This window comes from Mastigoproctus giganteus, chromosome 3 (genome assembly GCF_048544385.1).
Source record: "Mastigoproctus giganteus isolate SK-2022 chromosome 3, ASM4854438v1, whole genome shotgun sequence".
Classification (NCBI taxonomy): domain Eukaryota; kingdom Metazoa; phylum Arthropoda; class Arachnida; order Uropygi; family Thelyphonidae; genus Mastigoproctus; species Mastigoproctus giganteus.
In genome coordinates this window covers 164,591,880-164,619,326 of record NC_143577.1, presented here as the reverse complement: position 1 = coordinate 164,619,326, position 27,447 = coordinate 164,591,880, and the positions used below count along the sequence as shown (strand labels likewise).

General features: G+C 36.4%; 1 protein-coding gene across 1 annotated transcript in view; it reads right to left on the bottom strand.

Moving 5' to 3' along the window:
• LOC150088381 (phospholipid-transporting ATPase ABCA3-like) overlaps nt 1-27,447 on the bottom strand; it is a 286,503-nt gene that overhangs the window by 130,782 nt on the left and 128,274 nt on the right. Inside the window, exons 7-9 of the mRNA XM_090369476.1 lie at nt 24,347-24,525; nt 17,530-17,649; nt 9,991-10,120 (exon numbers count right to left, since the gene is read on the bottom strand). Of these exons, the coding sequence (XP_090225602.1) occupies nt 9,991-10,120; nt 17,530-17,649; nt 24,347-24,525 (429 nt within the window). The remainder of the gene's footprint in view (nt 1-9,990; nt 10,121-17,529; nt 17,650-24,346; nt 24,526-27,447) is intronic.

Below are 27,447 nucleotides of genomic sequence, written 5' to 3'. Positions count from 1 at the left end.
TTGATTGCTGGAACAAGCTTCGACCCATTGCTATGAGAGCAGATGGTTTGAATATATTCAAGGAAGAACTAGACAAACTATTGGAGAGGATGGAGAGGTGAAATACAATTTCTTTCTTTGCCTGATATTGTATATGCTTGCTTTCTTTCATCATTTTCCACCATTAATACCACTAATATCATTTAATATGTTATACATATGTTGTATATTTAAATACAATAACAACAAAATACACACAAAAAAGTAGTATTTTCAACAAAAATGTTTGTAACACTTAAAAACTGCTACCGTTTAACTAAAATAAATGATGCAATACAAAGTAAGAATAAATAAATGAGGATAAAAATCAGTGTGTGTGTGTGTGTGTGTGTGTGTGTGTGTGTGTGTGTGTTGCACAATTAAATGAAGTATCAAACTAGTACATCATTGGACTGATAATTATAATCCTTAAACATAAAAATACGTTAATCCTTATTTTTATAAATATTTTTTTGTTTAAAGAGATCATAAGTAAAACGTGATTAGTTTTTTTTTCTGTTTTGTTTCTATTCTATTCTGATTGTATTCCACTCATTTGTGTAGTTTCAGTGCAATGTACATGGAAGGTGTATTAGCGTAATGTAAACTTTGTCATGTAGTAGTTGCATAATGTGAATAATGCAAAACTGTATTGAATTCTCAGATTTAGGTCAAATTTGTGATGTTATTGTGTTATCTATATATTCACTTTGATGTGATACCTTTATATGGGGTAGGTTCCTTTATCTACTGCTGACTGTGTGATAAAGGGACATGAAACATTTGCTTCTTATCCAGATGGTAGTCAAGCATTCTGGTCTCTGGCCAAAACTACTGGCTGCAGCTTTTGTCCATTGATACTCCCACTTCTGTTAAAATCTGATGGTTCTATTGCCTCCACAGCTAAAGATAAAGCAAAATTACTAGCATCCTTATTTGGCAGTCCCACTAGGTGGCCTGTTGTGTGAAGTCACGTTCTTTTCGTGCTCGTGTATATTTGTTATTCTAAGTGCCTTTTTTTTTTTTTTTTTTTTTTAACTCTATGTTAAGTAGTTATGCTGTAACTGATGCTGGATTGCTGTTCTTAATGCCTGATTGCTTCCTTATATTGAATCTTGCTCCTAAAGTAAGTTATTTTGAATCTTAAATTCTGTATTGCTACCGCCGCTGACCAGTGTCCTGTCGCCATGCTGCTCTGCGAGTGCTTTCTTTCGCTACTCTGAACTTTGACCTTGAAGAAAGAGTGCTTGTGGTGGTGACCTACTTTCTTCTTGGTGTGTGAAACAGTGACAATGCTTGCTACAGAAAAACCTTAAAAGGTTTAATTTTCTAAGAGAGACAAGAAAACTAGTACAATAGGTTAGAAATTTACTTGCTTCTGCTGTAATGAACTTCCCCTCCTCTTTTCTGGTTGTCTGCTGAAACCCAACATATTTTCTAACATTTGTCAGTTCAGCAATAGTACAAACTTTAATACTGAACTTGTAAAGAACAATATAGCTATATAAATATCTTGTCATAGAGCAACTGCGAGCAGTTTCGTTAAAGGCATTACACTTGTTCAAAGAACTATGGTTTTTCTTGTTAAAAGGCTTTTCTTGCTTTAAAGGTTACTGAATAAATAAATTAACTAACTTAATAAACTCATATTACGTATTACTCATATTCTACCAAGAAATACTACTTGTTACTTCTGATAATTTATTTCACTGACTCTGTGAACTATTTGGAGGGAATGGTGTGATTTTTTTTTTTCTTTTTTTTTTTTTTTTTTTTTGGCTGAAGCTACATAAGCTTATACATTTGCTTTCTTGCATCACATGCCACTACTACTACTACTACTATCAACAAACTGTTGGGGAGTCCTCTCCAACTCAAGAACAGCTAATTCTACCGTTAGCAACTGACCTTGATAACAGTGATACTTCTAGTGATGTTTCTTCTGAAAACACTACTGCTTCTCCTAATGTGCAACCTTGCAGTCTTCTGAAGTTAGGATCTTCAGAAATTGAGTCGTTAAATTCTCAATGTAACACCTGTACCTCGCTTGCACATTCTCCATCTGTCTGTGAGACTGCTGTCTGCTTCTGATTGTGGTGATACTTTAATGCCTGATAACCGTGCTTCTGCTATACAGCCTCAACTTGATGTTTCTATAAGTGCTGATTCCACTTATGACACTCCTATGCAGCAATCTACTATGTCCTCATGGAGTGCTGATCCCACCATTTCTTCTGAAAGTAGAGTTTCCAAAAAAGGTTTGTTCATTTTCCCTTTGTTCATTTTCCACAGAACTATTACATAAGGATTTTGAAGATTATTTGTTTAAAGAATCCAACAAAGTGACTAAAGAAGCGTCCAAAAATGTTCTTCGGTAGTGGGCTGGCCTTGAACATGCTTTAAATAAACTTCTCTTAGAGAATGCAAAACTTCTGACTAAACTGGAAGAAAATGCAAAACATGTCTCTTTTCCTTCACCTTTTGATTCCTCCACCTTGACTTATGTTCAAGTAATACATGGTTTGCCTAGTTCCCCAGCCATTGAACTAAAGATCATCTCTTCCTCAGTGACCACCTAAGCCTGCTTCGGCTCCTGCTCAACAGAATACAAATATAAATTATAAATTGTTTTTTAAGTTACAGCGTCTCTACATTGGGTTTACTGCCCACAAATTTAGATCTTTTGTGGTGGTGACGAAATGTTACACTTGCCTAGGCAACCACATATCGACAGGAGTCCCCCACTTGTGGTCACTGCTCCAAGCGTGGCCATGTGTTTAGCAAATGCCCAAGTAAATCTGAACCTCCAGTATGTGCAAATTGCAAATCTAGAAAGAAGAACTCCAGGCACTCTGTTCAAGATTCACAATGTCTAGTGAGCTAAAGAACTAATAAAAATAAGAACCAACTATGAGTAATGCATCTTATAACCATTCAGCAACTGCATATGGCTCTATCACTTCTGACTTGCATATCCTTCAACTTAATGAAGTTTGGCAATATCTGGATGTTCACCAATTTTAAATACTGGCCCTTCAAGAACCATATTATCATCAAGGCAAAGTTTCTGGCTACCCTCTGTCCATGTGTGTTGTTCAGTCCAATCATGCTGAGCCATGCTCTGCATTTTTTTTTTATCACAAACGCTAATCTGAATGTTGTCAAAATCAATTTTGACAACATTCAGATTAGCGTTTGTGATAAAACCTTACCACACAACATGCTGTTTGCATTCCTGTTTCAACCTCTAGCACTTCTTATTTCCAAGTTTCTTTATGCTGTCCACCTACTTCTGATATCACTGTTTATCTTCAATACCTTAATAATGTTATTGCTACTGTTGGTTCCACACATCTTTTCATCATGTCAGATGCTAATGCAAAGTCTCTACTCTGGTTCTCATCTTCCTCTGATACTAAAGGCAGACTTATCGAAGAATTCTTACTCTCTCATCACCTTGTTACTCTCAACCAGCTTGTCATGCCTTGTACCTTCAGCTCTACATCTGGAAAGAGTAATATAGACATAAGTGTGACTACATATGCCAATGCTTCCACTGTTTCTGATTGGTCTGTTAACTGCGGCAATTGCTCTAATGATGACAGAGCTATTACCTTTATAATTAAGTCTTCCTCTCCGAACACTTCTTTTCCTTTGCAGGACCTTCGCCGCTTTTTCCTTAAATGTATATTATGGCCTCATTTTGATGATGCTCTTCAGTTCTCATTCACAGACCCTATGATGAATACTACTGCTAATTATTCTGCATCTGACTATGCAATGTATGTCCAGAACACTGTTTAAGGCCTGCCCTCGTGCTGCCTAAACATCCAACACCATGGTGGAGTTGCCCATCTTACACTGTCATGTGTTTCATGCTTGCCAGTTGTTCCAACAACATCGTACAAGCTGGCCAACCGCAGATGTTGAGCAGCTTAAAAATGAATATTGCAAACTCAAAAGGCAATATGCCAAGACCAGAAGGCCGCCGTAGCCTAGTGGTCAGGCGCGCGGGTGCATAAGTACACGTGCCTTGAGTGACCGGGGTTCAAGCCCGTGACTGCTGAATACGGTGCTGTTTCTTGTATTCTGTCCATCATGCAGTATGATTGATGACTTTTGAGGTTATGATGAACATCGTGGCGAGATCCAATATTCCTTACATTTCGAGGGTACAGCTCTAAAATGGTGTTCGCAGGCCGGCAACTAGTTAGTACACCGGACCGAACCTATTGGTAACTCTCTAGGAGGCTTCCGGATCAGCTAGTGTATAATCTTGCTACCTCTACTCTGCTAGATGGTGACTGGAGGGAGTCCGAGTAGTGTGTATGCGGGGAGCATTGTCGAGGCCACGTTATGTCAAGGATCTGGGTATAATCTTACCGTGTGTATGCCATATCCAAAAATTTCATTACTTCATACAGCATGTCCCACCCACTTTTTCTTACTATTGAATACACCATGAATTGTCAAACTAATAGAGCAAGCTTATCTGCAAAAAGATCTAAACTTCCCAAGCACTTCCTAATTCATTTCACAAATATACGTGGTCTCAATTCTAATCTCAACGATGTCCATTTCCACTTGCAGTCTGCCAAACCCCATGTACTTTTTCTGACAGAATCTCAGTTATTGGTTGATTCAAATACTGCTCATCTCAGTTGCCCAAATTATTCGCTGTATGATTCCTTTCGCCTCAAAGGTGGTACTTGTGCATATGTCCGTTCTGATATTCCCTGTCAGAGACTTGGCAATTTGGAATCTCCTCTCTTTGATCTTCTCTGGCTTAAAATCTCTCTACCTCATTGTGTCAAATTCATCTGTTGTCTCTACCATTCTCCCAACTCCACTAATCACTTGGAGCTCTTTGACTTCCTCTCTTTGCAACTTGACTTTCTCCAGTCCAACTTTCCTAACAGTGAGGTAATTTTGCTTGGTGATTTTAATGTTCACAACTCCAGCTGGCTTCCGTTTTCTAGTCATACCGACCCAGCTGGTCGAGATGCTGAGGCTTTTGCAATTACTAATGGCCTTGCACAGATTGTTCATTTACCTACAAGAATACTGGACAATCCTAATCATACAGCCAATACGCTTGATCTTTTTCTCACAAACAACCCTTCTAAGTACACGGTCAATGTGAGAGGTCCTTCAGGCACTTCAGATCACAAATTGGTGATTGTCTCTTCTCCAATGGTACCTTTATCTCATGGCTATTCCAACCTTGTGTTGTTTGGCACTACAAGAATGCAAAATGGGATGACCTGCAAGACTTCTTTTCTTCTTTTCCTTGGTCGGATTACTGTTTCAAACCTTCTGATGTCAACGTTTGCTCAGATCGTGTCAGTGAAATTATTCTTGCACGAATGGAATCCTTTATCCCACACTCCACTTTAAAATCTCACACTTTAACTAAACCTTGGTTTTCCAATAAATGTGCTAAGGCTGTTCAAGAGAAGAATGTTGCATATCGTAATTGGCTTTTTTCTAATTCTCCAGCTTCATTTTCTGCCTACACCAAAGCTCGCAACAATTGTAAAGCAGTTATTAATCAGTCCAAACTAGATTTTGAACAGGCTAAGAGTAGAAAATTCGCTTTCTGCCTAATGGTAGCCGATCACTCTGGTCTCTTGGCAAAACTATTTGGCAGCAACTTATGCCCATCTCTGCTCCTACCTCTGTCAAAACCAGTTGGTTCTGTTGTCACTTCAGCCAAGGATAAAGTTGACTTGTTGGCATCCCATTTTACTTCGAACTCGTGTATTAATGTTCTTGGTAAAACACTTCCCACCATTCAAAACATGCTCCATTCAATGCCTCCTGTGGTATTCCATCAAAAGGATATCAGAAGGATTTTGGTGAATCTTGATGCAAAGAAAGCTCCAGGTCCCGATGGTATTTCTCCACTTGTTCTCAAAATCTGTGCTCCTGAAGTTACTCCTACTCTTTGCCACCTTTTTTTCACTTTCTTATTCCAAAGGTGTTTTTCCTTCTGCGTGGAAATTTGCTCATATCCAGCCAGTTCCTAAAAAGGGTGACAAATCCCTCCCATCCAATTATTGTCCCATTGCAATTACTGCTACTCTTTCTAAAGTAATGGAGAAAGCAATTAACTGCCAACTCTTAAACTACCTAGAAACCTTCAGTCTGATCAAAGATCACCAGTATGGATTCCGTCAGTGTCGATCCACTGGTGATATTCTGGCTTATTTTACCCATTTATGGACTAATTCAATGGAAAGGTTCAGTGAAACACAAGTAGTTGTTCTTGATATCTCAAAGGCTTTCGAACCTGTTTGGCATAAAAGGTCTTCTAAACAAGCTTCCATGTTATGGTTTGCCAACTGTTTTTAGTAATTGGTAATCCAGTTTTCTCTCTGATCGCTCACTGAGGGTAATGGTAGATGGCTCTCTGTCTTCTAACTTCTCCACTAATGCTGGTGTCCCCCAAGGTTCAGTTCTTTCTCCCACTCTTTTCCTCTTGTATATTAATGACCTTGTTCCATTGACTGGAAATCCTATCCATAGTTTTACCGATGATAGCATATTGCATTCCATTTTCCATTTTGAGAAACCTTGTCCTGCTCAATCAGCTTCAACTTCTCGAAAATCTGCTATCAATTCCTTAAATGCCGATCTTCAGGTAATTCTCCAGTGGGGCAAAGACAACTTAGTTGATTTCAACCCTTCTAAAACTCAGTCTTGTCTTATATCTCGCAAAAAGGATCCTTCTGCTCCTATGCTTATCTTTAGTGACACTCCAATTTCCAGGCAAAATGATATATCTCTTTTCAGGGTTACCCTGACTTCTAATCTCTCTTGGCACAAGCACATTACAAATATTGCTTCCTCTGCATCTAAAAAACTTGGTTTTCTTTTTTGCTCTCGGCGTTACTTTTCTTCCAACAGCTGCTCACTCTGTATAAATCACAAATCCGCCCAGCCATGGAATATTGTTCCTACATCTGGGGTGGTGCCCCCAAAACCTCTCTCAGGCTTCTTGATTCCATTCAGAAGAAGGCAGTTAGGTTAATTAATGATTCATCTCTAACAGAGTCTCTCCACTCACTGTCTCATAGACGTACTGTTTCTGCTGCATGCCTCTTCTACAGATACTTCCATGGGCACTATTTTTCTGAATTGGCTTCTATAATTCCCGCTCTCTCTTTCAAAACAGTCCAAACACGTGCCGCCACAGCCAACATCCATTTACTGTCCAACTTCAAACTCACAGAACCAACTTTTCATCTTCCTCGTTTATTCATTCAACTGCCGTTTTCTGGAACAACCTTCCTTCATACGTATTTCCTGAAAATTACAGTCTACAGAAGTTCAAGTCCAATGTCAACAAATATCTTCTTTCATCCTCTCAATCTCCAACCCAAGCACGGTACTAAGTACTGTAGGTTCTAATACCTCTCGTGTTTGGGGTTTACATAAAAAAAAAAAAAAAAAAAAAAAAATTACATGTTTCCACAACAATTTGAATCTATGTCCCTTCATGTGTGTTGTTGTCTGAAGAAGAGGAAAAATGCTATCAACACTGAGCTTGATTAATCCATTCAAAGTCTTCAATACCACCTGAATCAGATCACCTTATAAATTCCTAATCTCCAGATGCTGCAAATTGAAGAACAGAAGCCTTTCTTGGTAAGTGCACCTCAATCTTGTTTCCTTTTTTACACTCATTCCAACAGTTCCACATCCTTCCTAAAGTGAGATCTCTAAATCGACATGCACTACTCAAGATGCAGCATAACCATTGCCTTATACAATGGGATAATGATCCCATATCCCTGCTGGAAAAATTCTCATATATCATTCAAAAAAACCATGAGCTGTCCTGTCAGCTTTTCTGAACTGCTCAGGGAACTTCACATCTGCTGCACAATTACCCACAATCTTTTTCATTTTCCACTATCCTGAATATAATATAACGCAATTGGTGTATAAATATGGGATTACTGCTACCCAGCTTCCTATATGCATTTGTCAATGTTAAACTTCAATTGCCATTTCTCAGCAAGTCTACCCAATTTTTGTACATCTTACATCTTGTTGTAACCTTTGTATCATCTGAAAACAGACATTAAGTCTGATATACCATCATAATATTAACCCCGGGGGCTCACATCTGGTGAGTATGGGCTTGGCACACCCAGGGTCCTGAGCTGGATATCATCATTCTTCTTTTTCTTGGTGATTCCCTTTTGACTCTCTCTCTCTCTCTCTCTCTCTCTCTTTTGGGGTAATTCTGTAATTTTTTTTTTTTGGCTGGTGCTGCATAAGCCTCAGGCTTCCTTGCACCTATAGCTAATAATAATAATAATAATAATAATAATTAATACATATAGAAAACAACAATAGGCCTAGCACTGAACCCTGGGGTACCACTAATGACATTAGTCCATGAAGAGCAATATCCATTGATAACCACTCTGTTTCCTTCCACTCACCCATCCATTTATCCATAGCAGTAACCTGCCCTTAATGCCACACTGTTCCAATTTATACAACAATCTTTTATGTGCAACAGATGTGTCATAGATTTGGGGGAAAATGAAATTATGGATAACACAGAAATCATATACACCATGACAGAAACTGATGGATCTAAATATATATTTTTTTCTGCTGTCGAGGTAGTTTTTGATTGGATGACTTTTTGAGAGCTGCTAAGTGGAATTTTCTTTATTGATTAAAATTTTTTTTTTCTTTAGTTCAAAATTAGTAGTCCAGTTATTGTTTGTGTTTATCTGACAACACAACAACTAACAACATGACAGCTCTAACATAACTATGTACAAATAAGTTATACTACACAAATGAGGGAAGAGCTCATTTGTGTGGTGTAAGTGATGTAACTTACATATGTAATTGCTGTATGTGATATATATGATTATGATGTATGTATGTATGTATGTATTTATTTTGATTGCTTCTTGGAGAGGAAAGCAGTCACATAGATAAACTGCCACGGCACATGCTCTGATAAGCATGCAAATAAACTCAGTCCTGGAATTTAACTGTCAAATCTTTTATTTACACATTTCACATGAATAAATATCTGCAACTGTCTGTTATTTTGGAGTTCAACTCTATGAATCTGCTTAACCCTTATAGGCAACTCTCCTTTTACCATTAATTTTTATGGGAAATTAGCTCTTAATTTATACAGTGCTTTTCAGGAATGAAACTACTATAAAAATAAGCATACAGATTTTTAAAAAATTCGGTTGAAATTTACCTTATGGTGCTTAACCATGGATCTTTGCAACAAGGAGTGAAGAGCTGATCTAGCTCCGTCCAATGGTTCACAGTTACTGGATGATCTATTCATGTGTGTAACTTCATTTCTTAATTTGAAACCCCAAAACTATTTCCCCCTTTGGCATGGTTTAAAATCGAGAAATGATTTTCTCCTCTTTGTGGCTGGATTTAAATCAGAAACAGGTCACCCAATCATTGAGAACCAGTGGTCAGAGCTAGGCCAGCTTTTCACTCCTTGTCATACATGGGTAAGCAGGGCAGATTTTGATGTTTGCAGGCCCTAGGCACTTTTATTCCGAAATGTACTAAAAAAAAAAAAAAAAAAAGGATAAAATGTTTCTTTTATTTTAACACACTGACTGTGAATCATGTCAATTAACAAATGATAAACCACCTCAACTGACAGAGCACCATCACTTCGATTCTTCTAGTCACGAGATAGCATATGCGCATTGAATCGAAGCTCTTAGAGCCAATTGTACACATTTTCTCAGCTCGTTTTTCATTAGTCACAGTGAAAAGAGTGAACTGTTGTTTTTTTTTTTTTTTTTTTTTTTTAAATTTTTGCCTTCCTTCCTTCGTAGGTCCTAAGCACTGTGCCTATGGTGCCTAATGGGAAATCTGGCCCTGTGGGTAAGCACCATAAATTTCAACCAAAAATTCTATACTCTTTTAAAACAAGATACACAGGAAAGGAAATACCTGTAAGAATATTCATTGTAGTTGTTTTTCCAGCTCCATTATGTCCAAGCAAAACAGTAATTTGTCCATTATATAAATTGAGAGATAAGTTGTCAACTGCTAGTTTCTCTCTGTTCCTTAAATGGAATGACTAAAAATAACACACAAAAGGGTAATGTAAAGGTTAATGATTTATCAAGAGATACATAAATTATTACTCCCCCATCCCAACCCTCTTGAAAGTCTGGTATATAGTAAACAAGCATGCCTAACATTTACATTATCTATAACATACAATTTTAAAGATTTAAAATTAATAGATAACTAACAAACAGCCATAATGAAAATAAATAATAGTAAAAGAGAGAAGAAATATGCAAAAAAGAGTAAGGATATATAAGAAATAGAGTGAAGAAATATAGAAATAGAGAAAAGAGTATAGAAATGAAATAAATAAATTATGGTATATAAAAAAAAAAAAAATTTAATTATACATAAATGTACAAATAAAAACAGATAAATGCATTTTCGTATATCGCACATGCCTGGTGTCATTATCTTCAGTCAATCACCAGAAATTCATGAAAAGATGGCAACAGAGCCTCTGTTTCTAATGTAGACTACATATCAAAGCAAAACAATTAAAAAGTAGTGAATTAGGGAGAATTTAATAAAATTAAAGGTTTTGAAATATAACAGGTAAAGATCAAAAGGAAATAAATATGGGGAAGAACGCAATGTATTTATGTGGATCATGGTTGACTTGACAAAGGAACAAAAGGAAAATGTACAGAAAAAATAGTAAAAGAACTTACCTAACTGGCAGCGTGACTAGGTCAACACAAAATCAAAACCTAGAAGAACATGTAGTAGAAATGTCTAAAATATAAAAGACAAAGATAGAAGAGAACTCAAGCAGTAAAAAAAAAAAAAATAAAAAAAAAAAAAATTAATGAAATGAAAGCAAGAGGTTAAATTCGTGATAAACACAATGCAGAAGAGAAAAAAAAAAGGAAGTAAATAAACTGAGTAGCAAAAAAAAAGGGGATGCTAAAACTTTGCCTTTTGCCTGAGGTTCAATGCGTACATTGTTCCATCACTGGAATAATGTGTACAACTTGAGTCTAAAATGCATCCAGCAAAGAGTTAAATGGCCATTTTCCTGGAATAGCCAAATCTTATACCGTCATACTGGTGGCTATTAGTAACCTTCAGTATATCATACACATGCAAGGTCCAAAAACAGCATGAATGCTTAGTATACTGGAGGTGATTTCTTAGGTGTGAACCAAGAGGTGTCACCAAAGGCTTGGCCATTCCCCACAGAGGAATTTGTTGACATTTGACAATATTAATGGTAGATGATCCTCATTACCTCCTGAAATACTGCCACTTTTCTTAATGGAGATTAAGTGGTCAAATCTATATGTGGTCTATGGAGAAAAACTCCAACCTCACATCAATATAATAAACCAAGTGTGATGGCTTTTAATGTTATGATGGATATCATGGTGATTCCCAAAGTTATTTAGACTAAGTATTCAACTTTAAAAGGAATTTTGCAGATTGTTTGCTAGACAGCCTACCACACCAAACCTATTAGTAGTGCTACAGATAGGGCATCTGAACGAGTGTGTATAATCTTCCTGCCTCTACTCTGCCAGTTGAGGGGAACACTGCCAAATTCATGCTATATTAAAAAGTTAGACACAAACCTTGCTATGTGTAAATCATATCTAATAATGTCTTCATTTTGTGAAGACAATTTTAGATATGATTTCATGGATGAGTTCCATCCCAAATCTACACCAAAATATTATATAGTCAAATTAATAGAACAAGCTCATCTGCAAAAAGAACAAGATCTCCCATAAACTTACTATTTAATTTCACAAATACTGCATGGTCTGATTTCTAATAACAATGATGTCTGTCCATTACTTTTTCTACCAGATATCAATTTCTTCATCCATCACTCATCTCACATGTACAAATTATGAACTCTATGATTCCTTCTGCTTGAAAGTGAGTACTTGTGCATATGTTTGCTTTGATATTACTTATCAGAGATTTTATAACACAGATTCTCCTCTTTTTGATCTCCTTTTATTTGATCTTTTCTCCTCATTCTGAAAAATTCATTTGTTGCTGTTATCATTCCTAGCTCAACAAATCACTCTGAACCACATGACTTCCTTTTATTTTTGCTGTCTAACTTATCCTTCCTAACAGTGAAGTAATTTTTCTTGGTCATTTCAATCTTCATAGCTCCAGTTGGCTTCAGTTCTCTAGTTGTAAAAATCAGCTGGGATCTTTGGTATTAAAGGAATCATCTGATAAGTTGGGGCAATAAGTGATTATTGTTGATTGTTTCTATCAAACTGGTTTGTGCACTTACCTGTACCGTTCCACTTTCCATCAGGATTTAAATTTTTTTAAAATAATATGTACCTTGGCAGAAAGTGGTTCAACTAGAAAATTTACTTACTTCTCTTTGCAATGAACTGCATACTGTACATTAACAATATTTAGTAATTACAAAAATTCTTCATTTAAATACTGAATTTCAAAAGTGCTTGGAAAATTTTTATTTTCTTCAGTTGTAAAGTTTACAAATACATAATTAGTATTAGATAAAAAGTCTATTGGCAACATAAGCAAGCAAGAAAAGTTTACGCAGCAACAGTAAAACAAAAAATTGCCCATTCCTCCTAACAATTTGTCCACACCTTCACTGAATTTATTCAAATCACACACTTCCACAACAATAGGAGAAAGTTTATTATATAAATCAGTTTATAACAAAAATATTTATTTTATTTATTTTTAATGAAACCCCAAGCACGAGAGGTATTAGAATTTATAATACCTGGTACAGTGCACAGTTTGAAGGTTGAGAAGATGAAAGAAGACTCCTGTTGATATTAGAAATGGAAATACATATGAAGGGAGGTTGTTCCAGAAAACAGAAGTCGAAGAAATAAACGAGGAAGAAAAGTTGGTTCTGTGAGTTTGAAGTTGGACAGTAAAAGGATGCTTGACTAGCTGTGTCACTGTTCGGACTGGTTTGGAAGAGAGAGTGGAAAATACAGAAGCTAACTCAGAAGAAAAGTGCCCATGGAAGTATCTATAGAAAAGGCATGCAACAAAAAGAACAGCAATGAGGGGAGAGATTTTGTTACAGATGGATCATTAATTAACCTTCTCAAATGAGAAACTGGAATTGAATGTGCTGTCATCAGCAAAACTATGGATATGATTTCTGGCCAATGGAAGATGGTTATTAATATACAAGAGGAAAAGAGTGAGACAGAGAACAGAACCTTGGGGAACACCAGTATTAGTAGAGAAATTAGAAGACAGCCATCTACCATCACCCACAATGAGCAGTCAGAGAGAAAACTGAATACCCAAAACAAAAAATAATACGTTGACAAACCATAATATGGAAGCTTATTTATGCAAAACATAATCAAAAGATTTAGAAATGTCAAGAGCAATTGCTTGTTTCACCCCAATATTTCTATTGAAATTGGCAACAAAAGCATTTTTCATTTTGATCAGCTGGGCCCATCAGAATAGAAAACATGAGCCAACTGGAGATGTGAGTATTAAAATTACCAAGAAAATTTACTTCACAATTAGAAAAGTTGGACTGGAGAAAGTCAAGTTTCAAAGAGAGGAAGTCAAAGAATTCCAAGTGATTAGTGGAGCTGGAAGAACAATAAAGGACAACAGATGAAGTTGACAGAATAGAGTACAGAGATTATAAGTCAGAAAATATCGAAAAGAGGAGATTCCAAACTACAAAGTCCCTGACAGGGAATATCAGAGTGGACATATGCACTAGTACCACCAGTGAAGAGAAAGGAATCATATAATGAATAATCAGGACAACTGATATGAGCAGTTGTAGAATCAACCGATAATTGGGATTCTATTAGAAAACATATGTGGAGCTTGGAGTGGAAAGGGACATCATTGAGATTGGAACTGAGATCACATTGTGAAAAGAATGAGGAAATGTTTGGGAGGATTCGATCTTATCTCAGATAAGGTCGTTTTTTTAGTGTGACTATTCATGATGTATTCAGTAGTAAGGAAAGGGGGGGGGAGGACATGAATGAGTTAATGAAATTTTTGGATATAGCGTACACACAATGTGCCCTCCACAACACACTACTCAGACTCCCTCCAGTAGATTAGATCAATAGATTGGTTAAAGAAGATCGGATCTCAGATTGATGCCATCATAACCACAAAAAACATCACTCATACTGCATGATAGAAGAGATAGTGGAGTAGCTGGAACTGTGCTCTGAAAGCTAAACTCAGGTTCAACCACTTCAAGCTTGCAATAAGCAAAGTGGTGGTATTGAACCAGTTGATCAGAGTCATCTACCATCTAATATTGCCTAGTAACATAGATGGGTGGCAATCTTCCATGTGATATGGACGCCACACCTCAACCCCTGCTTACCTTGATTTGCATCTGGGTGGTCACCTCCAGCAGACTAGATGCCATTGGACTTGCACACATGGGGTTATACCCAGGGTTACTAACAATCCCACCATTGTAAAAGTGCAAGCAGAGGTTGTTGCAGGCCAACTAGACCTCAGCAAAATTCAGTCCACTTGACTCAAGCATCATTTGAATATCAGTTCTATCAGTGTTCAAGACTCACAGGTAGCAAGCCCAGCTTTGTCATACCTGAGAGAGTGTCTGTGACAGCCTCAAGGACCAGAGTGCAAGAAATGAGTGCATATTTCTGTACATATATGCTATAACCATCCTTTTCAATTAAATTTAAGTTTGTATATGTTAACTGAGAAAGAAATGATGCCATTGGTATTTAGTTTTACTTAACCCTTTTTAATAAAAGCCTTATACACCCAAGTAGTCCAGAATGCAGTTACCTACTTTACAAGAAGTGAAATTTGCAGAGCGTAACCTTTCTTGGTAAGAACATCCTTTTATGTCCTTGATTAAACCTGTTCTTTTTCTGCATCTTTTCCAACAGATCTAAACCCTTACTAAAATGTGGTTTCAAACATGTATGTGGTATCCCAAATGTGGCCTAACCATTGCCTTATACAATAGGATAATCACCTCTGTTTGATTTGACCTTGTAGCCCATCAGCAACAAAGTCTATAATATACTAAATGTCATATAAAAGCAAGAAAGATTTTTAGTGACCTCCAGAATTAGGTCACTATTTGACGTAGTGACCTATTTCTGTAGGCATAAGGATAAAAATTGGTGGAACAAACATAAAAGGCATATTTTAAATAACTATAAACATGCTAAACAATTTTAAATAGCTAAAAACTCGAATACTCAATCACTGTCAGGTAAAATCTGATTTAGTGTATAGAGCTCAGTCAGGCGGCTAAAAGCAGTTACATTCACTAGTGAAAAGGGAACATTCTGATAAAATATGGCAAGTAGTTAAAATGCTAACTTCTCCACTAATGCTTGTTCCCCAAGGTTCAAGTTCTTTCCCCCACACTTTTCCTCTTGTATATTAATGACCTTCTTCCATTGACTGGAAATCCTATCCATAGTTTTGCCGATGATAGCACATTGCATTCCACTTTCCATTTTGAGAAACCTTGCCCTGCTCAATCAGCTTCAACTTCTCAAATATCTGCTAACAATTCCTTAAATGCTGATCTCCAGTGGGGCAAAGACAATGTAGTTGATTTAAATCCTTCTAAAACTCAGCCCTGTCTTATATCTCACAAAAAGGATTCTTCTGCTCTTATGCTTATCTTTGGTGACACTCCGATTTCCAGGCAAGCTGATATATCTCTTTTGGGGATTACCCTGACTTCTAATCTCTCTCTTGGCACAAGCACATTACAAATATTGCTTCCTCTGCATCTAAAAAACTTGGTTTTCTCTTTCTCTCTCGGCATTACTTTTCTTCCAAACAGCTGTTCACTCTGTACAAATTGCAAATCCGCACTACCATGGAATATTGTTCCCACATCTGGGGCGGTGCCCCCAAAACCTCTCTCAGGTTTCTAGATTTCATTCAGAAGAGGGCAGTTAGGTTAATTAATGACTCATCTCTAACAGAGTCTCTCCACTCGCTGTCTCATAGACATACTGTTTCTGCTGCATGCCTTTTCTACAGATACTTCCATGGGCACTGTTCTTCTGAATTGGCTTTTACAATTCTTGCTCTCTCTCTTTCAAAACAGTCCAAACACGTTCCGCCACCAGCCAACATCCATTTACTGTCCAACTTCAAATTCACAGAACCAACTTTTCATCTTCCTCATTTGTTCATTCAACTGCCATTTTCTGGAACAACCTTCCTTCATATTGTATTTCCTTAAAATTACAGTCTACAGAACAGAACAGGTTTAGTCTATAGAAGTTCAAGTCTAATGTCAACAAATATCTTCTTTCGTCTTCTCAACCTCCAACCCAAGCATCATACTAAGTACTATAGGTTCTAATACCTCACGTGTTTGGGGTTTTCATAAAAAAAAAAAAAAATTTTACAGAGTGTGCTGTATAATGCAACTTTGCAAGTGTTCCTGAGTCTAAAAAAAGTGTGATCAAAAAGACTTATAGAAACCTGAATTCAACATGCATTCCTCATTTTTTTGATGAAAACTGCAAAATTATAAGAAAGTGGATTTCAGATATCAAACGTGCATTGTATGACTTAGATGAGGGTCTCCAGTTACTTGCATAATGCAGCATAACAACTTATTTTAGCTCTAGAAGAGAAAATACGGCCACAAAATTTTCCTTACTTGCTGGATATTTGTGGAACTATTTGAAAGGTCTTTATCTGCAAGGTAGAAATTATCATCATTTCTGAATCAAAAGCATTGGGGACATGTTAGTTACCCATACTAGTGCTTATAAGACGTTTGTGGTTATTTTTTTTCAGTTTACTATCTATATCGTTTGATATCTACAGTATTTTTATATTTATAAGTAATCCATCTGAACTAATCATATTCTACAAATTAATATTCTTTTCTCAGACTTCTTAATAGTTTACTCTTAAAAATAATGGAGTTGTATATTCCAAATTCATATTCCAAAGTCATATTAGAGATCCAGCCAATAACGTCCAAAGAACACGAAGGACAGTTCTAGATGCTTCTTAATCTTTATCTGCATTTTCCATTAATTTATCTTGGGTGCCTCCGTAGCCAGGTGGGAAAGAGCAGCAGTGCGTAGCACACGCTTCTTGATTAGACTGGGGTTCGAGCCCGTCACCACCAAATACGGAAAGGTCAGGAATGACCACTGCATAATCACAGAGCAATATGGCCTTAGTTGCTAATGCTCCTAAAAACCAAATAACAATAACAAGTTAATTTATCTTGAATATTTCTGTTTTTTTTTTCTTCTTTTTTTTTTTTAAAAAAAAGGAAAGGATAAACTTTCTTTTAGTGTAGACAACTTGTAACTGGTAAAAAAAAATTTAAAAAAACAAACAAGAGCTAATGAAGAATACAGAAAAATGCACAAAGCAATTGTATATATTAATTTGCTTGCAATACATGGTGAACAGACAAACAAACTGTACCTTTGTCAAGTGAGATATCACAATACCAGGTGTTTCGCTGAGGGATTCTTCAAAATACTCAGATGATTTTTCAGTTTCATTTATATTTGTTTTTGGCTTGGATCCCATCCAGTAAGAGGGCTAAAAATTGGAAAATAAAAAAATTAAACCTATTTTGAAACTTAAAAACTAAAATAGATATGAAGGAGGCATGCTTTTGTGCATACCTAAACATGCTGCATGAAAATATCAGTCATTCAGTATTTCTGAAATGCTTATTATGATCACACATTAAAATGAATAAAGCTGACACGGGTTTAACACTATTCAAACTTTTGCCAATGATATGATGAAATTTTATCTTCAAGCAGGTGTTTTGGTGAAAATTAACTGAAATCAGAAAAATTGGCATGAATTTTGTGTGAAATTATTGAAACAAGTGTGAGCATTTTAATATTAAAATACTTGGACCAATATTCATTAAAAATTTATGTTAATTTATTTCATTAAATATTTATTAAGAATAATTGCTGCATCATTTATTATTTTTTCTTTGGAAAAGTATATCTGTAAAAAATTCTTTACAGTTCAGCTTTGCAGTAAAAATGAACACACGATTTAATTATCCATAGTTTTCTTTTGGGTTTGATTATGTTTACTTCAACTGAAAGTTGACCATAAGTCTGCAAGAGGGTTTTTTTTTTTTTTTTAACAACACTATTTATGCTATACTATTTCTATAAATATTTTCAGATCTTATTATATAAATAATTATCCACTATACATGATAATAAATTTTAAAAAGTTTAGAATTTTAAACTTTTCTTCAACTATATCTTGCTGTTGTTCCCAAAAAACCCTGATTGGTGAAATCTGTAAACCAATGCATCCCAGTGCTACTGAATTTTTTATTTATTTATTAATGTTACATCTGGTAGAGGTTTAAGGGAAAACCACTATAACAATTTATCAAAGGATATAAAATTTTCTATTTTTAATTAATAAAAAAATATTAATTCCTTTGAATTTGCTTCAGATTTTCAGGCCAAATTTTGCACTACAAAATTCAAATAAGAAGGGGAAATCAAATAAGATGATTGATGATATGGATAAACATGGTTTAATGGGTGCCAAACATTTCTCGAAAGAAGAGTAGATGTATTTACTTACTTGTGTTAATTAGTATTGGTACTGATAATTTAGGGCACAGGGATAATTTAGGAAAAATGTGCCTATCCTTATATGATAATTTTATGTATTAAATTGGTCCAATTTGGCATCAGAAGAATTCTATATTCGTATTTGGTTTAAGAAAGGTAAAGAATTCATTTAGATTTGCATTATTTCCGTTAACATGGGTTAGCAATAAAGGTTCTTGCAATAATGACAATGAATGCAAAGTTCTTTTTCTGATATGGAATAGTATGTACAATCTAGGAGGTATATGTTTGTCAATAAGTGGTGATTTACCATACATGCATAGAGGTGGGTCTTCCCTATGAGCAGATACTTATGACCTATGAGTAATCTTGCCAGTACAAATCTCTTTCTGTCTGTTTTGCCGGAAACTAGAATTCCATAAAGCCAGTTATTGTTTTATTTGGAGCAATTTGTTGTTCATTTGTGATTTCCAAGCTCAGAGCATTTGAAATATACAGACTTTTTTATGTTCTTCAAATAATCTATATATGGTACTTGATCATTTGCCAGTGTTGTACTGATTGGTTGTTTGGCTGCCTGATCTGCCTCTCTCATGTCTCATAAAAAGGATAGACAGAGTAGAAGGGGAGGAGGGGTGATGCTGTTAGTTAAGAAACACAAAATCTAAGACAGTGCATCCAGTTGACATAGGTGACAATGCAGTGTTGAGTCAGTTTAGTGTGACATAAGCACTGAGAAAACCAAGCTGAGAGTAGGAGTGTGTTATAAGCCTAATGACTCTGATGAGTACAATGAACAACTGTACAGGGAAATAGAGTGGGCCAGTAATCAGATTGTCTTATAATGGGAGATTTTAACTTCCCAGATATAGACTGCAACTTGTGGTTGGTCACTCACACACCAGCAAGACCATTTGCGGATTTATTGGATGATTGTTTTCTACAGCAGCATGTTTGAGAGACAACCAGAGGGAATAATACTCTTGATCTGATTATCAGCAGTGATTCTTGACGCATTAAGAATCTGCAGATAAAAGAACCACTAGGCAGCAGTGATCACAGTGTACTGATGTGGGATTTCCTTAAAGATGTAACTACCATCAGGGGTAAGGAGAAACGTTTTTGCTTTCATAAAGGTGACTACGGTGGTTTCAGAGTTTTTAAATGCTACAGTGGGACCAACTAATGATGTTATCAACAGCAAATTCTAAATGGGAAGCATTCAAGTAATTAATCTTGGAAACTACAAAGCTTTTCATACCAACTAAGAAATACTGTTCCAGGTTCAGGCCTAAATGGATGTCAGATGACCTAATGAGACTCGTGGCAGGGAAGCAAAATGCATGGGATGCATATAAATTATCAGGAGACACAGATGCCTATTGTAGATAATCAAGTCACAAAGGACATTAGGCAAGCAAAGGCAGATGACGAGAAATCTTTGGCAAACAATGCAAAGAAAAACAGTTAAGACTTCTTTACTTATGTAAAGAAGAGGATGAATCACATTGGTCCACTTGACATCAATAGTTCAATTGTTGACGAACCTTCTGAGGTAGCTGGCAACTGAATGAGTATTTTGCGCACGCACGCATGCACACTCACACACACACGAAGAGGTCTGTAGGGAAGTGGAGGCCAGAAGCTTATCAAACTCTGGAGGAGCTAAATGATTTTGTAATTACTGAGAGCAAAGTGGAGGAGAAATTGTTGAAATTGAACATAAGAAAGGTGCCTGTGGTGGATGGCATCTATCCAGTTATATTAAAGGAAGCAGCAAAGGAAATAAGCAAACCCTTAGCCATAATTATGAAAGCTTCCTTGGACTCAGGAGAAGTTCCTATGGACTGGAGATGTGCCAATGTGTCCCCAGTTCACAAAAGGGGATCAAAGGGTGACACAAGTAATTACAGACCTGTTAGTCTAATTTCTGTTCCAGGGAAAATAATGCAGTCACTGGTTAAGGAAATGATGCAGGATCATCTAGACAAGACTTCAGTTATAATTCAGAGACAGCATGGGTTTGTTAAGGGGAAGTCTTGTCTGACAAATTTGATTGGATATTATGATGTGGTCACAAAGGAACAGGATGCAATGAATAAATTTGATATCATACACTTGGATTTTAGGAAAGCTTTTAATGCTGTGGCACATGGAAGACTAACGTACAAATTGGAGCAGTATGGCATTAAGGACAAGATGCTACAATGGATAAAAGGATGGTTGAGTGGGAGAAGACAGAGTGGTTATCAAAGGACACTGCTCGTCATAGATTAATGTTATTAGTCGAGTTCCCCAGGGTTTGGTGTTGGGCCCATTGTTATTTTAATTATTTATCAATGATACTGATGAAGGTATATCAGGGTTAATGTCTAATTTTGCAGATGACATGAAGGTTGGCAGGGTTGTTAATGACAGTAATGATAGTACACTACTGCAACAGGATCTGGAAAAGTTGAGGAGATGGACTGAGAGGTGGGAACTGAAGTAGTAGTAGTAGTGGCATTTGATGCAAGAAAGCAAGTGTATGAGCTTGTGCAGCATTAGCCAATAAAAAAATCAAAAAAAAAAAAAATCACACCATTCCCTCCAAATGCCTGTCCAATTCCTCCTTAAATTTATTCAACCTATCAACTTCCACAACGACAGATGGAAGTTTGTTCCAGCAATTAACCACCCGCTGACTAAAAGCTAATTTCCGCACATCTATTCTACACCTGTCCTTTCTTAATTTGAATTTATGCCCCCTTAGGTTCGTAATCTGAACAAGTGGAAGGATCCTATCAGAATTCAGCGTGCTCAACCCATTCAAGGTCTTATACACCTCAATCAGATCACCGCGCAGGTGCCTAGTCTCCAGCCACTGCAATTTGCAGAACTTAAGCCTCTCTTGGTAAGAGGATCCCTTCATTCCCCTCACCAATCTTGTTGCCCTTCTCTGTACATGCTCAAGTAAATCTACATCCTTTCTAAATGAGGCCTTCAGTTGACACTTCTTAGCCCATCTGCCCAAATTATCTAGAGCCTGTTGCAGTAGCACACTGCCATTACTGCCATTAACAACCCTGCCAACCTTTGTATCATCTGCAAACTTCGACATTAAGCCTGACATACCTTCATCAATATCATTGATAAATATACAAAACAACAGTGGACCTAACACCGAACCCTGTGGGACTCCACTAATAACATTAGTCCAAGAAGAGCAGCACCCATTGATTACCACCCTTTGTCTTCTAGCACTTAACCATCCTTTTATCCATTGTAACAACTTACCCTTGATACCATTCTGCTCCAATTTGTACAATAGTCTTCCATGCGCAACAGTGTCAAAAGCTTTCCTGAAATCCAAATATATGATATCAAAATTATTTTTTGCATCCAGTTCCCTTGTAACCACATCATAATATCCTATCAAATTTGTAAGACAAGACTTTCCCTTAACAAACCCATGCTGTGTCTGAATTATTGCTGCAGTCTTGTCTAGATGATCCTGCAATGCATCTTTAACCAGTAACTCCATTATTTCAGGAGTTACTGGAGTTTCAGGAGGTCAGCAATTTCATTGAGTATAATTCTGCAGCATAATTGCTGCATTCAACTGGAAGTGATGTGGAAACTGTAAAAAAAGACAGCCATAGCACCAATGCAGAGTCCGTTTTCAAACCATCTGTATATATATATATATATATATATATATATATATTAGGGCTTTGAGTATTATTGAGGGCAATGGCCTTTATGTAGTTGTTTAATACTTTCATTTTTCACAGATTTCTTCCCTCATTGCTGAAAATAAGTATCACAGCGAGGGAGATTTACTGATCAGGGTAGATCAGGTACGTCATCTCTTGAAGTACATTGTCAAATTGAAAGTTCCATGTGTGCAATAAATCTTTTAGTTTGAATACCAGAGGGTCTATTTTCAGTCAGTTTGCTGTTATATAATGCTGTCCATTCTGGGTTGAAAAGCAATGTTCGAATGGTTGTGATTTTGAATTTCAGCTGCATAACTGAGGAGCAGCAGTTTCATCTAAGGTGAAGTGAAAGCTCATGTGCCTCTACATAAAGATTTTGGGCAGGGAATGTTCTAAACACTCCTGGAGTGTTTAGAACATTCAAATGATATTAAGTCGAATCAGTGTAATTTTCCTAGCCGAGTCATAGACAACAGTACCATAATCTAGATGAGACCTGAGAGGGGCACGATACAGACGTAGAACAGTATCTATCGGTACCCCATGTCAGGGCAGAAATAGACCTGAGAAAGTTAAGTTTCTTCAAACAGACAGTTTGGAGGTATGCTATATGTGGAACAAAGTTGAGTTTGGTGTCTGTCATTAAACCTAGGAAAGAAATATGAGGAAACAAACAAAGGTGTGAGGGATCAGGTGGCCTAAGTTCCAGTTTTGGATGCAGCTTGTGTTTTTTGCATAAGTGAACTGGAACTGTTTTTTGTTCTGATATATGATATCATTCTGCAGTGTTCATATTTCTAACTTATTTATGGAAAGTTGAAGTTGCAGCTATATTTCAATAGTATGAATATTTGTGAACTGCAAAAAACAGCAAAATCATCGGCATACATTGAAAGGACAGAATTCATGTGATACCTGGACAACACGATGCTGTCACCTCTCTCACTAGTGGAAGAGCCCACCGCTCGGCAGGTATGTAGGTACATTGCATTCATGTAGCCAGTAATTCGATGTCAGTATGGAAAATGTCATGAGTTAACAGACTTTGAAAGAGGGATGACAGCAGGTGCCCGATGCATGTGTCACTATCACGAAGGTGGTACAGAAATTGCACTATCCCCATTTGACAGTACCAAGAGTGTATCAGGAATACAGCATTTCCAGAATAACATCTCATCGTGGAGAGAGCTGTGGGCTGTCCACGATGGAAATACCTGTGGGTGGATGAACATGACCATCAACGTCTGTCTCGTGTTGTTTCAGCCAACCGGAGATCGACAGTGGCACAAATCATCGCAGACTTCAATGAAGGAGGTGCCAAAAACATCTCCACCAACACCATCAAGCGATCATTAGCTGGAACAAACTTCCATCTTTTGTTGTAGAAGTTGATAGCTTAAATAGATTCAAGGCAGAAATTGGCAAACATTTGGAGCAAGGGGATGGATAAAAAAAAGGGTTTTTTTTTTTTTTTTTTGGCTAATGCTATATAAGCTTGCTTGCTTTCTTGCATATGTGCCCTTGCTAATACTAAATGCCTAGTAGTCATTTCACCTTGTAGTGAATAGCTTTCTTGGTAACAAGTGAAAATTACTAAGAACTAGCTGATAATTTGATTGAAAATTACAAAATATCAGATGCAGTATATTAATTAAGCTGCCTAAAGTGCTTTCCACTACAGTCAGCCAAGATAATTCAACAACACAAAAGGATGGCTAGCTAAATTCAATAAAGTACTCACTAAGACAATTGAAAATTTTGCAAAGAATGTAAATTATATAGAAAGAATGCTATTTTAGTTTTAAATAGCATTCTTTCTATATAAGCACAGTACATCATCCACATAATGTACGTTACTTTTAGTATAATCTTCATAAATAAGAAAAATATTTTAATAACAGCAGACAGAATACCAACTGATGAATTTAAAAAGTATAAAAGTGAAAGGCAAAAACTAGTGTAAATGTGAATCTTACTTACCATAAATGGAAAGTAAAAAGGTTTAGGAATGCCAAACTGCCAAGGCCATACAGCACCCACATACCATATAATGATACTATATATAATGCAGGAAGCCAACATCATACCTATAACCATCAATAAACTGATGTCAATGGGCATCCTAGTAGCATTAATGTTACTCCATTTAGATCCAATCCCTAGAAAATAATCAGCATGCTCTTGAACTAATAAAGTATATAATATATTGTGATATTTTGCAATTACACAAAAGTTAAATGATAAAATTTCATATTCTATAAAACTTTATTAGCTTTAAAATCAAAACATCAAATTATAAACTGTATCCCTCAAAACATCTCACCTCAAAAATACCTCTAATTAAAAAAAATAATGTTCAGGTCATGAATGGTAATTCGAGAATTCTTTTCTACCACAAAAATCAAATAAAAGAGCTGCTTTATCTATATTTGCATAACCCCAGGGAGTCACATCTGGTGAGTATGGGCTTGGCACACTCAGGGTCCTGAGCCGGATATTATCATTCTTCTCTTCCTTAGTGATTCCCTTCTAATTCTCTCTCTCTCTCTCTCTCTCTCTCTCTCTCTCTCTCTCTCTCTCTCTCTCTCTCTCTCTCTCTCTCTCTCTCTCTCTCCTCTCTCTCTCTCTCTCTCTCTCTCTGAGTAGGGGTAACTCAGAAATTTTTTTTTTTTTGGTGCAGGTGCAGCAAAAGCCTCAGGCTTCTTTGCACCATATGGCTAATGATAACAATATTCTGAAATGGAAGAAGCAAATTCTCTAAATGGTACATTAGTATAACACTGGATACAAAATCTAAAGCCCAAGGTTAAACACACACACACACACACACTGGCCAAAAAAATACAAACCTTTATTCAGTAATGAATCAATTCACTTTTGTTTCTAATAACACCAAGTGTGCAGCATGGCATGGATTCTAAGGTGTATATTGCTATACACTTGATGTCCTATTTTTCCTGTACAGTCCTCCCTAGAGTACGATGGCTTTGTTCTTGAAGTACTGTTTTTCTGCCACATTTATGCTTTTCAGATGTGGAAGAACTACTTGCTTTCCAGTAATTAAAAACCTTAGAGATGGAATCTTTTAAGAAAAAAAAAAAACTGTCTTTTGTTTCTTGAATTGTGACTCCCACTAAACATGCACCCATGATAAGACCTTTTTGATGTGAAAAATCTTTGGAGGCATCAACCGAGTAAATCTGATTGTTCACGAAAAATGCATCACAGAAATTATGCTATCTGCGGCTTTGCCAGAGGCACTTAATACACTCCCCACTAGTCTGTGCCAAGCACTCACTAGTAGTGTGATTAGCGTGTGTGACGTATTTGTCATGACAGGTGTGATATCTCGAGTTCTCGTGAACTGATTTACAAAATTCAAAAGCCATTCATTTGAATTTCGTCGAACTGTGTTAGAAAAACACAATAAAAAAAAAACCGTGTGTGCCTCGTAAGCACAAAAGATATTTTATTTTATGCGAAAACTTCCTTAACTTGGAAGATGTTGGAAAAATCCAAGCCAATAGCCTAATTACCCATTTGACTGTAGCCATTTGTTGAATAGTATGATTGCAACAATAAAAATATTTATCAATTTCTTTTTTCATCTCCATTTTTGTTACATTCCATTGTTAGGTGCCGCTATAGAAGTTTTAACATTAATAATTTTGGAAAAGGTGTTTACGATGCCAAAGTCAAGCGCAGAGCTGTTGTTGTTGTTATGGGGGTTTGATGACACATATATGCTGTGACTATAATGCACCTATTCATTTATAATATAAGGATATGAGAAATTTTTGTAAAATCAGAAATGATTAAAAAGTCCAGTTTGCTTGAGGTAGTTGAAAAATTCGGAAATATTTGCCTTGTCACCAATGAGATTCCCTAAAGTTATTGGTTTATCAAGATTTACCAGTGATAGCAGGGTTGATGTTCTGTCTTCTCTATAGTAGGGGCAGTCAATGAGAATGTGTTTAAAGGTCAGATTTATATAACAATGTGGACACTGTGGTGGATCGTCTCCTGTGAGTAAATAAAGGTGGGTTAGATTAGTATGACCTATTCTTGCCCTTGAAAGAATTACTTCTTCTCGTCTTGCAGTAAGGACACCGGAGCACCAAATTTTCGGATCCTGTTTAAACTGCAAGAGTTTATTATTAGTTTGAGATTGCCAGATTGTTGTCCATTCTGATAGGCATGCAGCATGAATAATTTGTGTATAGTCTGATGCTGGAACGGGGATATTCGTTAAATCTAAGGTGGTTGGATTTTTTGCAGCTTTGTCGGCAAGTTCATTGCCCAAAATACCAGAATGTGCTGGAATCCAACAGAAGGCAACTAGTTGGTGGCGTTTTTCAATCTGTAGTAACAAGTTTCTAATTTTATCAAGAAGAGGATGAACTTTATCTGAAGAATTACATAACACTAAGATTGAGCTGAGGGAATCAGTGTAAATAACAGCTTTTAAAGAACAGTCAGAGCAAGTGCAGAGCATTCTCCAGAGTATTGAGCAAGAATGAAAGAGACAAGATCTAAGAAAATAAAGACAAAGGCAATAAGTGTACAAGAATGAAAAAGACTATTGAGATTGCTTAAAATTTTATTATTTTTTTTTATTATTATAGGTTTTATTATTAAATCTTTAAATTTTATTATTTTTTTCTTTTTTTGGCTGGTGCAGCATAAGCCATTGACTTCCTTGCACCATGTGGCCATTGCTAATACTAATACTAAAAGATAAACAGAAAATCAAGAATTGGCTTTAGCAGTGCCTTCAATCAGCAATGCCGCTCCATCTAACAATGATGTATCTGAAGTGAGTATTAATGATGTACAATGGAACATTTCTCCAATTATGGAGCAGATGAGTTTTAAATGATGAAGCTCCCTTTCCTTACTCCCACTACTATCAAGGGGTTGAAAGGAGATTTATGAAAAACGATTTCTGTTCTGTATGCTATATTTGCGATCATCTATGGCAGGGGTCTGGGAACTTTTTTGGGCATTACTCCAAAGTCTATTTGTGTTAAGTGATATTACCCCAGACATTTTTTTTTAATACGACTCTGCTTACAACCAAG